Here is a 17,835-nt window from a genome sequence, read left to right as displayed (position 1 = left end):
TCCGAACCTTTCTATTATTTTATAGATGACCAGATTCACGACTAATTGAACTTTATTTATTCATCATTCGTATTTTGTTTCAACGTATAAAGAGGTTAGCAGTATTTATTGGTTTGCTTCGTCTAGCTTGCAATAGACACTATGTTGCTCGCTCGAGCAATATGCAACGAACAGGATCGCGACCTGAGAATTGCACGCATTACATAAACTGCACACGCGGTGCCGTAATAACGGTAGTTATTCAGAAAGTAATTTTCATTGTCTAGAGCATTTCCTCTTTATTTATTCAGTCGATATTACGTAAATAACGTATTATGTTCGAAGCTGCGAACGTTTTTTAGCAATTGAAAATGATTACATATGCATTGACTTGTATTTCTACTTCTAGCTGTTTGTTTTATAATATGCTAATTAAGTATATGACTATATAACAAGAAAAGCCCTTGGCAAACGACATGCCTCATTTGCATTCACTTATCGTGAAATGAGATGTACCTCTATGTATTATAGCATCGTTTTGTGGAAAACAAGATATTTATATTTGTGACAAACAAGTCATTTCATAGGAATTGTTAGGTCTCTGAATAGGAACTATTTTTGTAGACCTGCTCTTAAATGAGTTAATGAATTGTCATTCATATTTATGCATATTCATCGATATAACAAATACATGAAGTAATGAAAATAACTAAACTCGCAATAACCGGAGAAAGTAGAATTCTATGTAGCTGATTGATCACGTTACAATATCGCATTAAACAAATGAAGACATGTGATTAAGAACTCTACATTTAAATTAACCCTTAATGTACCTCGAAAACAAATGACAGCATGTGACTGAGTGCTGCAATCAAAATAGTTCTTTATCACCCAACCCTCAAGGCACACTTTCCAATAACAACTTCATTTTTCTACCAGGTAAACGCGAACCTTCGGACGCTGCAGAACTGTTTGACGTCACTGATGGGTAGACCCATCACGTTGGAACAGCTGCGGCTTGACGTGGGGCTGGTGGTGGAAAAGATGACGCAGATAACCTGTGTCTTCCGCCGCATACAGCTTCGGATGGAGGAGTACGTTTGCCTGAAGGTCTACATACTATTAAACCAAGGTAAATATAATAAATACTGATTTTTCTTTATAGGAATTCAGCATCTAGATCAAATCTTCATTCAGCCTTTAGTTAGGAGACACATTAGTTCAAAATCAGAAAATCGTCAAATGGTTTTTTTGTCATGTGATTAATCCGAACTTGAAAAGAAACTTAAAAACTTTGATATCATGTGTACAATATTAGCTTCGAAACTGGATAAATCGGGTTGCTTATTATTTCAATCTAACCTCTTTATTATCACTTAAACCCGATAAATAATCAGTTTATTTTATAACTTGTCGATAACAACGGTTTACAATTTGACGTCAAATTTTTTTAGTTCAGAAAACTCTTTGATTTTTAATTGTGTTAATTGGCGAATGGATAACCTTTCACCGCAATGCAGGCCATTGAGGCCGGCTTTATTTAGGCTATGTAAATACTGGATAGAGCTTCCTTGTTTTCGTAACCAAATACTTTTATTTTAATATTCAATTAGCGATACTTAATCTCTTCTCTTTCGCGGAATTTTGCCTCGAAAACTTACAAATACTTTAATCATTTATTACGTGCCCGTTACGTGTCGCTCGCGTAATAAGTCATTATAATAATATAGACAAACACTATGACATAATTTGGCTTCCTGTTACAATTTTTTTTTTTATAGTGAGTAGGTACAACACCACAAACAAACTAGCAAAATTTTCCTCTTTCTACAAAGTAGGCATAGGTAGATAAAAGTGGACAGGCTTACTTAAAGCTGTGTGTACACTACCCCGCAGATACGCGAGTCCATTACTTGAGTAAGTCAACGCACCGCATTGTAATCCAGTTATAAAGTCGCCGAGGGGTGCATCGGCCCACGATGCATGTAGGTCAGTTACTGTTACGCAAGCTAGGCATCCTACGCTCTGACGTCGACCTGACTCATTATGTTAGCCGCTTTATATCTATAACTTAGTAGCCTTTACGCGAACACGTGAAGCGACAAACAGCCTTTATAAACATTTCTGTCGTGGGATCTTTTATTTATAATCTTCTCGATAAAAATAGTTATTATCGGAAAATATAATAATTGTTTTGTTCTACTTACTTCTTAAAGAATTAGTTTCACTTTCGATTGTCAGAGCGTTAGAGCTATAACCAGAATAGCAATTTGTCATTCCGAAGAAAAGTAAAGAGAGCTCAAAAAGCACTTTCTAATATGATACGAAAGCTTCAGAAATGTAACGGTAGATTTTATCTCATGATTAATGGACACAATACGAAATGCGACAAGACAATAAAAATCTCGACGCGTTGTGTGATACGCAGCGCAAAGTGTTCGTTAATATTATTATGATTTATGTTATAAGTAACCCAGATGTGGCACGTCGTGAGCTCGCGACACCGAACAGGAACCACTTCTCGACTTTGATAACAATTTCACTCGATAAACTTTGCTGACATACGAAAGTCTTCAGATATCTTCGCTGATACGATTACTTATTTATATCGGAAAAGTTTTCATGTACGTCAGGCTTTTTCTCTTGTACTCGTATAATTTATTAGTAATGAAATACGCTTGGTTATAGAAGAAACTCAATAGCCTTGCAGAAAATAAATTTAGAAACAGAAAAGGTAATTTCATTAGTTACAGCTAGTAAGTGAAGTTTCAATAAGCAAGTTTGAGACGCAATAGAATGTACCTGTGCGTGCATGGCAAGACGCGACTCAATCACTAGTAACCTTCGGCGATGTTTTAACACGGCTAATCACAGCCCTAGCTCTCAGGGAAACTGTGACATCCTGTGTTATCGCTGTAACTAGGTCGCACCACGCTCTAACGCCATGTTTGAAAATTATTTTCACCGCACATGCACATTTATACGTTAAGTAGGTGCGCTGTTTATCAAACTATGAAAGTACTCGGTGTTTGGCCGCGCTCGGAAATACCGCGTATTATGTTGCACGACGGTTATGTAAATTAAACTTTGGATACTATATTTGTTATAATAGCAACAGTTTCCCAAGTGTTACAGATTATAACGTCATAACGCAACTGCATAATTAATCGTTTGACACTAAGAGCAGTAAGAGCAATATTGCTTGAATATGACACCCGAGAAATTTGCTGGTGTCCGTTATATCTTGTTAAACACTTCTCAATTGACGCTTGCATCATCAAAGTTTACGAAAGTAGTCCACTCTCTTCGAGATCCTCTTGGAATGTTACTATGCAAAGATGACTAATTTATTTATATTGACAAATCAGTTAAATCAAGGATTTTTCCTTATGAGTGTATCCGTAAATCTGAAGTAATAAAGTCATGGTTTTAACTTCGTTATCAAATCTTAGATCTGGCAAACAGTGCGTGTGTACACAAGGAATAGGCCACTTATGCCAGTTGTCAATGAAGCGAGCTATCGAACAGAATTGGCTTCGAATTGATATTGTTGATAACCTACATAAGCGCTGATTGAGTCGCCTGCATGCCATTTTATAGAGTTACAGGTTTAGGGAGTAGGTAAAATGCGTTGCAAGTAGGCGTAAAGAGGATTATGAAAGCCTTTAAAAATTAATTAGATTTATCTTCACGTAGATAAAATAATCTTTCATTATATACCTTCTTAAACTATTTCAAGAAGTATCGAATTCTTAACTTTCAAATGTAACAAAAAAAAAAAAAACTTCAGTCAAAATTACAATTCAAATGACACCTTTCGAAAGGAGGAAAACTGTCCTTGTAAAAAGCAATAGGTACTTGTGTTTGTCACATCAGTTTTTATTTTCACTGTAGCCACACGTGTATGTGTGTGGTAAGTCCTGGTAGTGCGCTAGCGCGGACTACGGTGAAATGGAAAGCGTTTGCGCAACCCGCCGCGCCGCCTGTATGACTGTGTGCTTGTTAGATACTTGTAACAAAATGTTTGTTGCGTGTGAGCGTTGAGTAATGCATTAGAATTTTAGGAACGTGTCGCCATATTTGTCACTGCTTGTGTGGCTATTTTTCGCATTGTATGTTAATTTAATACTAAACATAAACTGCAATTTAACACATTCACCGTTAACGATATAATGAGCCAAATTAAAATGGAGTAAATGACACTCGATACACTCTAATTACTATGTAATTAAATCAAACTGCAATAGGTTGTTAACCCGTATAGAATTAAAACTGTCGCATTGCATTCAAAAGCGCATTGCGTATAATAGTGTAGAGTTAGTTACGTCAGCTAAAACGGGACAGCATTTCACTCTCGGAGCGGAAAGCGCGACGCGGAAGGCGAACTTTCTCTTTTGCAGCGCACTGTGCGCATTGAAAAAAGCGCAAGCGCAGATTATAGAATGAACGAGTACCGCTACGTCTCGCGCGCATTCATTTACGTAACCAGTACTACATGCGCGCGCTGCTAAAATGCACACTGATACCACACGATAAAACGCATACTTCGAAACGTGTGTGCTCTATGCAGCTCCATAAAGATAAACTCTATACAACAAATTAAATACAATACATTTCATCAAAATAGTTCTCATCAATAATATATTCAACCATTAATTGTATATTGTTCAGCAAAAATAAACCAACATCAATTAAATGTAGTCGCAATAACAGCACACACGAAACAGTCGCGCGTACAATATCGTGGAAAAATGCGCGCGCGAGAACGAGACGGCGACAGCGCGGTGAGGACGCGAGCGAGCTCGAGCGGAGGTCAACGGCTAGCCGCGGTCGTTGCCCTGCTATCGGAGTGACCTACTGAGCGCGTGACGTCACCGCCGCACCGCGCGCGCCCTGGCATTGGTTTACCGCCAACGCGCAGCGCCATCTACAAGCGAGTAGCTACACTAAACATGATCGTCATTGCATGATTGTAGGAAATATAATAATCAGTACAACTCAATGCCATTCGCTACTACGAGTGCGACCGTTGAATAATTTCCAGTTGAACGTTAGATTACACACCTTCAAGTATTGATTTTATTCGTGCAGCTTTTAAAGCTTGATTTCGTTTGTTTCAGAAGTTGAGTTGGAGGGTATTCAGGATCGGTACGTGCAGGTGCTGCGCAGTTATCTGGAGCACGCCGCTCCGCATCATCCTGGAAGGCTACAGGAACTCTTCGCCAGGATACCTGAGGTAATTCAAAATGCTTTTAATAATTAACTTCTTCACTCTGTAGTGCCCCACGAATTAAGTGAGCAGGCCGTGTACAAGGCTTTCTCTTAATTTTCAGCACGGATGAATAAATTGCTTTTTTCGGAAGAGAGAGCCGTTATAGATCACTCAGCATGCAATATCTTTGTCAGTCAATAACAGTTGCATAAATACACAATTTATACAGCCGGCTTCGTTACCAAGGGATAAGATAGCAGATTTATCGTCTATCCCGCAAAGTAAAATTTACAAGGCACATTCACAATAGAAAGTCGAAGGAAAGCTTTTGATTTCACGATACTAAGTTGTCGTTTTCACTTACAGATCCAAGCGGCGGCGAACCTGTTGCTCGAGAGCAAAATGTTCTACGTACCTTTCGTGCTGAACTCGGCGGAGATCAGATAGTACATGGCGCAGCAGGGCGTCTAGTTCTCGATGTACGAGCGGCTGACTCCCCGCCCGCGCCCGCTCCCCCGCCGCACCCCCGTCTTATGATCGCACTCGCCACCATGTGTTCACCCGCCGCCGACACGCGCCGACACCGCGTCGACACCGCGCCGCCCGCGCAGCACAAGAGTTCGTACAAATGTTCCTACTCGAGCGCCGACAGTGTGCCCCGCTCAGTGCGACAAACAGTGACAGTCAACACAAGTGCGGTACATTATACCTTTGTTGAGTCGATGAGTGTATTGGTTTATTGTTTAGTAGAGGAATTAAAACGTCCCAATTGACAGACTGATTTATTATTAAAATAGCTATTACGTAAGGTACCAGGGACTTGAATGCGTGTTTTATACGTGGTAGTGTATACTACATAGTGTTAAATAGAATAAAATATATATTATGTTACTATTTAAATTTGTCAGTCGGAGAATCGCATAATATATTATTTGTGTAAATATAGGATAAACTTTACAATATAGTTAAACGTTGTTTTAGACAGAATTGTTTCTTGTAAATGAAATACTGCTGTTTTAGTTTGCATTTTATATCGTCTAGGATTAACCAGTAGACTACTGGGTGTGTAATATTGAGAATTTCAATTTAATTTTATATGACTTGTTCGTACATAATGTAAGTAGCACTAAGTACCTACTCTCAGTGTTTACCAAGACTGCTTGTATACAACTGTACTGTTTATACACTAACGTAAGCGGCGCGGTGGCTCGCGCGGTTCTTATAGTCACAACTTATGCATTTTTATTGCCAATATTTCGCATAACACTACTTGTGCATGTTTCGTTCTGAATGTTTCACTTCTTTATTCTGGTCTAACTAGGTGTAAGGGTCGGCGCGCGCGGCGGTCTCGTGCCGTGCTGTGCCGTGCCGTGCCGTGCCGCGCCGCGCCGACTGCTCTCGATGCATTTCTAAGCTGACGACGTTATCTTTATGTGCGTAGGTGCTTCGGACATTTATTGATCTTATACTTTGCTTCCTTTGATGTGTTCGAATGTAATTGTGCTCAATGTACCGTGATTTTGTTCGGATATTCAAATTATTATAATCGTTTGTGTCATTTCATATCGTAGCATTGAATTCCTTTCGCGCATCGTTCCTCTAGTAAAAGTAGTCTCATGATACATTTTGTACATACATAAAATATTTTGTACATATTGCGTTAAATCTCGATTACATAAACTATTTGATTGATTTGCAACTATTAATAAATAAGTGATTTTATTGTGAAGTTATAATTTTATTACAAAACAGGTACATCCATGCATCACTCATTATCGACACAGTTTAAGACACGTCAGAAACTATGAATTTATTTCATGACATCATCACAGCATTAGCCCTCTAGCATTCCTCTGCATGTATAAAGTCTTGCGTAGAAGTCCATCATTTCATCTGATCACGCTACTAACTGTCCCGGACTCATGTAACTTATTTACTAAAGACCTAGTACTAACACCGATCTACATCTACACATTAAATAGGCGTATCTAACAATATTTATAGAAAACGTATCATAACAAGATCGCAAAAAAAAACATTAAAATAATCTTACGAAAAGACTCTCAAACCTACTACTGTCAGTAATCACTGCCTTTCGTTTTCTTACAATTTATTCGCCGTTATCGTTAAATAACACTTTGTATTAATCGTTAATGTTAAAATTTGTAATAAACGTTCCATCAACGGTGAACAGTTACCACTAGCTATAGGGGGCGATGTAAGCCTTGTTTAAAATTAAGTAATTACAACCAAAAAGTTCGTTCTAAGGACTTAGGTTCTAGTTAATTAGATTTTTTTATGCCTTAGCTTTCTCACGGTCGACGTCGGCGTATACAGAGCAATTAGTAGCCACACACCTATCTCACTTATAAATATAAATAGTTTTCACGACCTGTCAGTACCGAGAACACTATAAAACAATCGAAGGTCTCATTCGCGAAGGTTGGAAGTGGACCTGTCGAGTAGCAAGTCGACGGCGGAAGGTACTCGCGTCGACGCAGCGCAGTCGACACAACAGACAACTTGTATATTAGATAATCCTGTTACCTGAATGAGCGATACACGTCCGTTCCTCATCGTGTTACCATTAGTTAAGTATTAGCGGTTATTAAATGTGTTTTGTACATTATAATTAGTTTGAATACAACCAGTTACGATACTGCCATCAAATGCCTAAATAGTTTTCAATTAATTTTGTTATATTACGTACGTTTAGCTAAGTTAATGACGTTGGTGAAATTATTAGTTAATTGTGATAGTAAACAGTGATATGATATCGGAGTAGGCGACACGCCGCGCGCCGCAGCGTGTCGCGGGATACGCGCGCGGCGTGCGGCGGCGGCGCGTCGCCCGGTGCGCGCGCGCCTTCACTAATATTCGGTCTCACTACGTGAACCCTTCACGACGATTGGGTAACTATATTTATTTATTCATTTTTTTATCTAACTTAATTATAATTAATTAGTTTTTAACAACACCATCAGAACGACGGTGTTAAATCTAAAGTCTGAGGTAAAGATGCCTTTATAGATTTTTAAACATTTAATGACGGAAATCGTAAATATAACTATAATCGCGAATCGTGCATCGTTCTACTAATATGTATGTAAATGATAATGTATGTAAGTAATATTGACACTTATTTTGTTAGTATCATAGCGTATTGTTAAGGCGAAACTAACGGCAGTGTATCAAATGGGAATTAGATTTGTAAGAATGTTATTGGCGTTGTACAAAGGATAGTATTGTTAGTAATTAAACAATGAAATTGGCGCATTACTGGCGAGTACCTAATTAGAATAGTACACGACAGCCCACTGAGGCTATACATTCATGTAATATGTAAATACAAATTATGCTTCGACGTGTAAGATGGGCGCTCGCTTTCGTTGCACTTCTAAATTATTTGCTATTACTGTGAAATAGGGCTTGTTCGCCTCTTCGTCTAATTTAATGGAACTCGTAGGATAACTTTTGAATATCAAAATTGACTGACCGATTCATAGGAAACAATTATGAATGATTTGCTTCTGCTTGCTAATTTAATTTTTAATGAGTTTGCATAACTTTAGTGCCGCCAGTCTCGGAGATAGATTTCACACCCGAGACTCGGACGGTTACAGCCGGCTTCTAACGCGCTTGTGTGTCCGATACCACCGCGTGTTTATAAACTGTACTGTCTTGTGCTGCTCAGAGTTCCCTGTTCACATACTGCAGGATGCTCTAAGCCGCGTGGACTAGTATGCATACTAATTAATTACGATCGTCAATTACCACTGTAACATTACTAACGGTACACTGTAGGATATTTGAATCAAGAATATCTTAATCATCATCACAAGACGCACAGGCCGTTCCGGAGCCGGTTCGTAGATAATACTGCGAAAATATTTTGACTGATATAGTTATGTAATAAACATAATAATGTTAATATATTTATAAGGGTGTAACAAAAACTTAATGCATTTCACATTTCTTTACAGTCCATAAGAGAATAATTAATTACGTGTAAGATATTACATGTAACATATTGTGACGAAATATTTTCACATTCGTAGTGTAAGGTTTGTTGTGTATAAAAATAGCGTTTCAAGTATTTCGGGTAAAAGAAGGGTTAAAATTTGTGTACATTAGACATTGTATTAAAATAGTTATGAAATCGAGTGTAACGCCGTAAGAGAATATATATTTGGAAACGTTGACGAGTGTTTGTTGTATGTAATTACATGTCACAGATGGATATTTGAACTCTAAGTACATATAGATATATATTCTACGAGTTATACTTCATGTTCTAATCAATAATAACAGTAATCAATTTTGTTACAGTTACACAAACAAACACGTTTCGCTTATCTTACTAATTTCAATGTTTAGATACATTTTTGTGTCCACTTTTACAATTTTCTAAATAGAATATGGTCGAAATCACAGGTTGAATTAGTTGTCACGCTGTCACGGTGCCTCCGGTAGACACGTAAGGATAGCGGCAACAATATGTTTGTAAGAGTTCAATGTGGTTGAGTGTGCTGTATTTCACGTATTTAGTTGGGCTCGCTCAATACCAAGACTTATCGCTTTCAGACCTAGCATACATTAAGTATTATGGATACATTAGGGTTCTATGTTTATACGTAGCAAATCACATTAGTTGCTGATTGCTGTACTGTTCTCGATGGAATAAGGCTGTTGTTATAATTCGACCAAGTTAAGATATACAGTGACTGTTAGCAGTACTCAGGAGTTTCGTGTACGTCTCGTTGAGTGATGCGCCACGCCGGCGTAGTCAATCGAATGTACTGGTTTGCCAAGAGAAGTTACCTACAGTTGTGTTTAATTAGCGATGCATAACGTGTTTGTACTTTAATTTGTTTTTTAGTTGTACTCTTGGAAATCAATGGTTAATAATTTAAGAAAATAAATTGTATGTGAAATATATTTATTGATTTTATTTGACCAAATTATTCCCTTGCAAAACACTATCAACGAAAACACGGAGCTGTTATGCTTCGAAGATCACTTGTTACTAGTAGGCTATTCATTATCACAGTCTCAGTAACTTAATGATGGGTAAAAGATAACGCGGTAACTGAAATTTGTTAATGGGTGTAACCGTCAAAAAGGAAACTTTATTAAAGTATGGGTAATACTCTACACAAATGTATTACACTTTACTACTAAAGATACCCATTTAAAACGTAAGCGAGGTAAATACGAGTTACCAATAAAATGAGATCAGGGGCCCGATTCTCCTAAGTTAATAATGTCAAAATCGAATAGAAATCGAATCGCAATATGATCGCAATAGCAGTTTTAACCATATCGGGCATTCTGCTACTAATAAAAGACCAATCGTATTCGATTGACATTTGATTGGTGTGCGATTGGTCTGCTATTTTGGTAATTTTGGTCTATACGGTAGTTTGCTGTACAATCATTTTGCAATCGTAAATCATTTGCAGACAAAATGATTCATTATTGAATGATAGAAAAGGATAAAAACGTTTATTTCAAAGAAAAAATAGCGGAATGCCACATACGCTTCAATCGTAATCGAATCGGGATCGGATCTCAGTCGAATCGAGTCGAACGTGAATCGTATGTCGCTTAAGTAAAATTAGGAGAATCGGGCCCCTGATACTAGATAAAATTAATCTACATTAGATACTATGTGGGAGCAAAATCAATTCCTGTCAGGTTTCAAATTTACGTAAATATTTTAAATGAATCTAGGTTTAACTTAGAAGCAGGTACCTAAGTCTAAGCCCACGACTCTCCACATCGTGCTAGCCCTTATCTTTAGCTTATCAGACTACACAAACAAGTAGTAACCATTAATTAAAGAAAACAGGTTACTATGATAACTTAAAGCCTACCAACGCTAAACTGTAGCGTCGATAGGCTCATTTATCTTCAAAGGATTGTAATTCTATCATAATAAACATGATATGATTAGAATCTACAATAGAACAATTGAAAACTATAATATTTTATGGGAAATGTGAATAGGATATAGGAATACATAATACAATCCCCCGTCTTGTAATAGGTTATGCCTACAGAAGAAAACTACATAGGTACTTTGCGTTAGGATAAGCAATAAGCAGTGGATTAGAATAGGGAAAAATTCAAGAGAAACTAGTCCGCAATATACCTATTTATATCATAATTATAAATGTACTGATGTCTTTATATCAAAATATCAATTTAGATAATTTAAATCTTAACAGAAAAAAAATAGCTTTAATGGGTTTCCTCGTAAACACTTGCTACGACGACTCCTAAGAATTGAATATTCAGTTCTTATTTTATTTATTAGCACTGCTAATGTACAGCAATATATAGTGTTCGAAACTATGCTATGTTTTATATCACCTGCAGAAATAAAGCTGTAAGTGTATATGTAATGGTAAATTTTATGTAGACTACATAAAATTTACGCTGCTTGTTCGAAAATGTATACATACATTTTGAGGTAATACTTGTATATTATTTACAAGTTAACACTATCAAAATAATCTTCGCTGAAAAAAAATAAATCAAGCTTTCTAACTACTGTCATGTACTATTGTAGCATTAATATGCTACTCTCTAGCGTCGAGTAGTAAAACTATTTGTATTTTAGCTTAGCTTGTGTTCATAGATGGCAGTAATTAAAGTCCTAGAAGAGCGAAACTACTGCCCTCTAACTTCGTTAATGAAAATTATAAACCAAATCTCTAATTACTTGTATTATTCTAATATTAAACTGAAAAAATCATTTGAAATAAGGTAGAAAAAATCTTTCTATTACTCTGTAAAATAAATTACAGCATCAGACCTCTTGTTTGTGAATCCTTCCTAAATTCCTTTTCTCAAGCAAGACATTCTCTTATCTATGGCTCCAAATCCTTCTGTCAAAATTGTCTGCCGCTTGCCACATGTCAGTCAATAATTACAGTGGTTTTTTCATATTTTACTAAAATTATACCGCAAAACAACCACACAAAATGGTATGTAGTGCAATAAAAATCATAGATTGTCCATATTTCTTCATAAATGTGCTCTATTGCAGTGTTTTGAACTATGTGCAAAAAACAAGTTAGCATGGTGTCATGAATAATTCTGTTTCAGAAACCCCTTATGCTGCAAGGGCACGAGCGTGCCATCACACAGATCAAGTATAACCGTGAAGGTGATTTGCTGTTCTCCGCCGCTAAGGATTCCAAGCCGAACGTATGGTGGTCTTTGAACGGTGAACGCCTCGGAACTTTCAATGGACACGGAGGTGTCGTGTGGTGTCTCGATGTAGATTGGCAGACCATAAACCTTATCACCGGTGGAGGTGACAGTTCATGCAGGTTTGCATATGTTTTTAATAAACTTTTTGAACGATTGTTTGGTTATGATCGCTTGGTATACAAAGGTGTGTTACAATATTAGGAATGATAATTCACTTTGTTTGCTTCCTTATTTCCTTATTCCTGCTATTCAGTAAAAGGAAAACATTTGCTTAATGTTTAAGAAATTGACAATGTATTAAAATATTGAAGTCATAATAATACAAGATGAAAAGTCCCAAGCCTTAAATTGCATTATTTTCATATATTTAAAAAATATTTAGGGTTTTTGTTATCATCAACAAATATTGTTTTATATTTTATTGCACAATATGATGAAATAATGCTAAATTCATTGATCTAAAGACAGGCACTGCCCCCTGTTGCTCCTTGATTATGATTTTTACAAATGAGAAGTGTTTTCGAGTTTGTCGCACACTGACTTTTTATAGATATAATATAGCAAGCCTGAAGTGTCCTGATCATTTCAAGCTTATTTTTAGCTAGTCTATGAGATAGAAATTATGACTAACTTATCACTATTCATTAAGATATTAAAAATAGTCATAGTTTTATTGAAAGATGTTCTGTCTTAATTCTTAATGCCCTTTGCTACACTCCAACTCACCATTTTATCAAAAGGTTAATGTGATCAATCAGAGGAGGAAACTATTTAAATCTTCTCATCAGCGCATTACAATTTTTTTAATTAACCCTAAAAAAAACTAAAATTGAATGCTTACATAAAACTTTGTACTTCCAGATTGTGGGACTTGGAGACTGGTAAGAACATAGCTACAATCAAGACTAACTCCTCGGTGAGAACATGCAACTTCAGCTACAGTGCCTACCAGGCCGCCTACACCACTGACAAGGCTATGGGACACCCTTGTGAGGTAAAATTATAATTATTCTACAAAGGTTTTTACCATTAATCAATTAGAGGTTTTTGCCAGGAATAGTACCCCTAAAACTAAAATGTAGAACAATGCCAAATTGGATATCAACAATATCAAACTACAAAAACCTATAAATTTTGAATTCAAGAGAGTTACTCTCCAAAGCAAGAAGATAAATTAATTCCAAGCAAAACATATTGTTACCTTTGATGCTAAAGCCATCTGATACAATTTTCTTTTTAAACTCCCCACATAAAAACAGGAGTGCTCCCAAACAGATGAACAAATTTTAGTTTAATTTTTTGTTGTTAATATAACATGCATTTTCCAGGTATCAGTAATTGACACACGAACTGTTGATGACTCCATCTCCAGCCAAGCTCCCATCTTGAAGTGGGAGATCACAGACTCCAAGGTCACCTCCATGGTGTGGGGTATCTTGGATGAGACCCTCATCACTGGCCACGAAGCTGGTGACCTGATCCAGTGGGATTTGAGGGTAAGACCTTATTTACTAAAGTCTTATTACTTACACAAAGAAAACGCTATGCTAACTTGACAGTAAAAAGCAGTACATTGCAAGCCATATTTGATTTTTATGGCAGAGCTCTGACCACACTATCTAGTTCCAGCGAAAAGTAACTTGATACTTACAATAAACAAGTTGTTTCTTTTTTCATAAAACAAAAACAATTCCAAGGATTTATTCAAAAATGTTCATATCAATTGGATTCAAATCACCCCTTTTATCTTTTTTCAGACTGGCAAGAAAATCCAGTCGATAAAGGAGCACACGCACCAGATCCACGACATGCAGCTGTCCCGTGACGGTACCATGTTCATCACCGCCTCTAAGGATCAAACCGCCAAATTGTTCGACACAAGCTCCTTGGAGCTCCTCAAGGAATACAAAACCGAGCGTCCCGTCAACTCCGCGGCCCTCAGCCCGATCCTAGACCACGTCGTACTCGGAGGAGGTCAAGACGCTATGGAAGTAACCACCACATCCACCCGCCAGGGTAAATTCGACGCCCGATTCTTCCACTTGGTATTCGAAGAAGAATTCGGCCGCATCAAGGGACATTTCGGTCCTATCAACAGTTTAGCGTTCCACCCTGATGGCAAGAGCTACGCGTCTGGTGGTGAAGACGGTTACGTACGTGTGCAGAGTTTCGATCAATCCTACTTCGATTATACCTTTGACTACAACAGGGATTGAATATAAGGAGAAGAAACGTATTAGTAAACTTAATTATATAAATGTCAATAAAACCGATTTTTAATAAATGGACAATCACCGTCTTACCACAAAAACTTTTTAACGTCAGTTTAAGACTTGTCTAAAAATATGTCAAATTATGACGTTGACATATGGTTCATTTTGGAGCCACATTTTTTTTAGACAAGTGTAAAACAGTGGTTAAAGTTTTTGTAGTAAGGCCATCATTGTTTTATTTTACTATTCTTTTTTCATTGCAGTTCCTTTGGGAGCTCACCCTAGATTGACAGGGACCTAAGATCGGGTAGAATCGTGTGTGTCGTACCTTATCACATTAATATCATATCAAACATACTTTATGACATTGAGGCGAATGACGGGGAGTAGCGACCCCGCAACAAATCTATATACTAATATTTCTTTGTTTGCTTGAACGCGCTAATCTCGGGAAATACGGGTCCGATTTGAAAAAATATTTCACTGTTAGAGCCCATTTATCGAGGAAGGCTACTTTGCATCTAGGTTAGTGGTGGAAGTTTCTACAGGACACGGGTTAAACCGCTGGCAGAAGCTATTAAAACATAATGACATTGTATGCAACAATTTATTATATATAAAACATTATTTTATTACACTTGGGGAATACTTTCACTTATGCTTAAACGACATTTCACAGGAAATAAGGCGTAGTGTGTTGTGGGGGTACTTCTCTTTCGCTGTCGGGTACAGCTTGGAACAATTTAGCTGTTCTGTCATTAACTGTGTTGAACTCTAATATGGACGCGACGTTGCCGCAGCGGTAACAGTAGTTGGGAGCCGACCATACTGTCACCAGGCGCTTGTCGAACATATATTTATAACCTGGAAAATAAAGAAGAATTAGATAATAGAAATTGATTATATAAACCATTTTCATGTTTACTTGTACAGTGGAGGTACAAACCTTCATTTACTAACTGATGTGCCCGACAGATTAAATTCAAATTGTTGTAATTCATAAAAAGCTCTGTGACGTAGCTACCGAATAACCACCCAGCGCCTCGTGGACTTACAGACCTGAAACACAAATATAATCAATAATTTTTAAACTGAGTACCAGTACTTTTGAGAGAAGAGGTATGAAGGTATGAAGGAGGAAGAGGTAGAGAACGCCCAAGGCGGACTTAACCGCCATTGTAGATACTTTGTGTGCTAGAAATATTATATAAATAAATAATATACTCACCACATCTTAACATCAGCAGGATCTGACCACAAAAGATCACAGAAGGCTCCTTTGTGTGGTATTTGTTGATTTCTGTCAATACATCGGATTTGATCTAACATGGATATCTCCGGAGACAGCCCACCATGTACACATAGCACAGTCTCATCTATTAACTGAAATAATACCATAAAATTGCAATTAATTATTTTCATAGTGCAAATGTTATACACTTGGCCCTCTATAGTATTTACTAAGGGATGAAGGTGAACTATGATAATTGATAACAAATTTTAAGTCTATTGTAAGTATAATATGCTAAATCATCAAGTTTGCTATCTATGTACCTATTGGTGTCAATGCTTTTGCACATAACTGATAAGATATAAGTTATTTGTTGAGAATGTCTGTCTATTTATTCAAAGTCTAGTAAAGTTTTAGGAGAGCTTAGGGATCAACAATTTAGCAAAATATGAAATGTGAAACTGCTTGGTATTGGGTGTGAAAGATAAGAAACATCCACACGCCCCCACATTTGTAGTCAGCAGAATATTTTTGGTTTTATTACCAGTTATATATATTATACTCACTGCTGCTACTGTTAGTAGATCAAACACTCTACAGCAATCTTTCCACGCATTAGCGTTCCCATATTTATTGAGGCACTCGTCATAGAAGCCATACACTTTTGTGATTTGACATGTTTCATGGTTTCCTCTCAGTAATATAATCCTGAAAAGCAAGAAAATAAGAAGATATTAGTTAAGCATGTATAAGTATGCATAAGAAATGTGTGGCAAGATTTGATTACATAAATTAGGTTATTCTGTATCTGAATCATAGCATTAACCCGTTGTATACTGGAGCGCAGATATATGTGAGACACAATTAATTTTCTATTCTTTAATAATAATTCGCTGCATACAAGCATTAAAATAATGATTATATTTATTAATTTGTAGTTTATAGATATTTTTTTTTGTTGATTGCTGATTTCATTTTCACAATACCAGAGTAGTTGAAAGGATTAATTAACCTTCTTAAGAGTTTATTGATCTACAATAATCTAAATAAAATATGTCAACAACATAATGTAAAGTGGGTTTTCCATCAGCAACTTTGCTAATATTTTATCTTGGGCATCAAATAAACGTAAGGATAGAACAATATTATACCTGTCAGGATACCTCGCTTTAAGTGCCATAAGTAGTGTGAGTGTTTCTAAGCTGTAATAGCCCCGGTCAACATAGTCTCCCATAAATATATACTTTGTGTGGGGCACCTGGCCCCCTATGTGGAATAATTCTTCTAAGTCATAGAACTGAAAAGAAATAATGACAATAAAGCATTACCACAAGAGGAAGAAAAAAAAATTGGTAGATGTAGTATCTATGTTTGATGACTTTTGGGAAGTTCTTTGTTTAAATGACAAGAGAAAGAGACTGGTAAATTTAATAAACTTAAATGTAAACAAAGTATGACCTAAACCAAAGTAAACATGTAATAAATCATGTCAGAGATGTTATTGTCGCGATTATTAATGTTATATGCATTCTAAATAAGGTTTCTAATGTCATGGACATACTTGTTTTTTTTCTATTGGTTATTTCTTATTGGTCAGAATAATTACTTGGGTGGATGTTGTACAGTTATAGTACAACAGTTTAAACAAGTAGTTAGTAACCTTTGTGATAATAATAAGCTTTACCTGGCCATGTATATCTCCGCAGACTGTTACAGGTGTCTGTACCGGTTGTACGTTGGGCTCCTCCAACAACAAGTCACATACAATATTGCAAAGCTCCCGTAAGTCATCCTCGGGTAAATATTTACACCTCTTCGCGATCTCTATCCACTTATCCACGTCACTCATTTTGTGCAATATTTGTCGAAAAAGGGGTCGTTTATTTTCCTCACTAAACACAGCAACGATTTTTGAGATTAGGTTAGTGGTGCGACTCAACCACTAACCAAGTCACTTTGACAGAATGATAATGAAATCG

At 36.7% G+C, this 17,835-nt stretch overlaps 3 protein-coding genes across 3 annotated transcripts in view; 2 read left to right on the top strand and 1 right to left on the bottom strand.

Moving 5' to 3' along the window:
* Nucleotides 1-10,129, top strand: part of LOC124642394 (hormone receptor 4-like) — a 28,826-nt gene extending 18,697 nt beyond the window's left edge. The window contains exons 6-8 of the mRNA XM_047180802.1: nucleotides 919-1,111; nucleotides 5,100-5,215; nucleotides 5,558-10,129. Coding sequence (XP_047036758.1) covers nucleotides 919-1,111; nucleotides 5,100-5,215; nucleotides 5,558-5,638 — 390 coding nt within the window. The 3' untranslated portion in view covers nucleotides 5,639-10,129. The remainder of the gene's footprint in view (nucleotides 1-918; nucleotides 1,112-5,099; nucleotides 5,216-5,557) is intronic.
* A 1,897-nt stretch (nucleotides 10,130-12,026) lies between these two features.
* LOC124643059 (eukaryotic translation initiation factor 3 subunit I) lies at nucleotides 12,027-14,703 on the top strand. The gene is made up of 5 exons (XM_047181902.1): nucleotides 12,027-12,183; nucleotides 12,305-12,531; nucleotides 13,274-13,406; nucleotides 13,741-13,908; nucleotides 14,170-14,703. Exons 1-5 carry the CDS (start codon nucleotides 12,181-12,183, stop codon nucleotides 14,626-14,628), a joined length of 990 nt encoding a protein of 329 aa, XP_047037858.1. The 5' UTR covers nucleotides 12,027-12,180; the 3' UTR covers nucleotides 14,629-14,703.
* A 515-nt stretch (nucleotides 14,704-15,218) lies between these two features.
* LOC124643067 (serine/threonine-protein phosphatase 6 catalytic subunit) lies at nucleotides 15,219-17,810 on the bottom strand. The gene is made up of 6 exons (XM_047181913.1): nucleotides 17,541-17,810; nucleotides 17,008-17,153; nucleotides 16,423-16,564; nucleotides 15,854-16,008; nucleotides 15,572-15,684; nucleotides 15,219-15,489 (listed from the first exon to the last, which is right to left on the bottom strand). The coding sequence occupies exons 1-6, from the start codon at nucleotides 17,703-17,705 to the stop codon at nucleotides 15,299-15,301; spliced, it is 912 nt and encodes a 303-aa protein (XP_047037869.1). The 5' UTR covers nucleotides 17,706-17,810; the 3' UTR covers nucleotides 15,219-15,298.
* Nucleotides 17,811-17,835: the final 25 nt, after the last annotated feature.

Source organism: Helicoverpa zea, chromosome 2 (genome assembly GCF_022581195.2).
Source record: "Helicoverpa zea isolate HzStark_Cry1AcR chromosome 2, ilHelZeax1.1, whole genome shotgun sequence".
NCBI classification, from domain to species: domain Eukaryota; kingdom Metazoa; phylum Arthropoda; class Insecta; order Lepidoptera; family Noctuidae; genus Helicoverpa; species Helicoverpa zea.
This window is presented reverse-complemented; position numbering and strand designations above follow the sequence as displayed.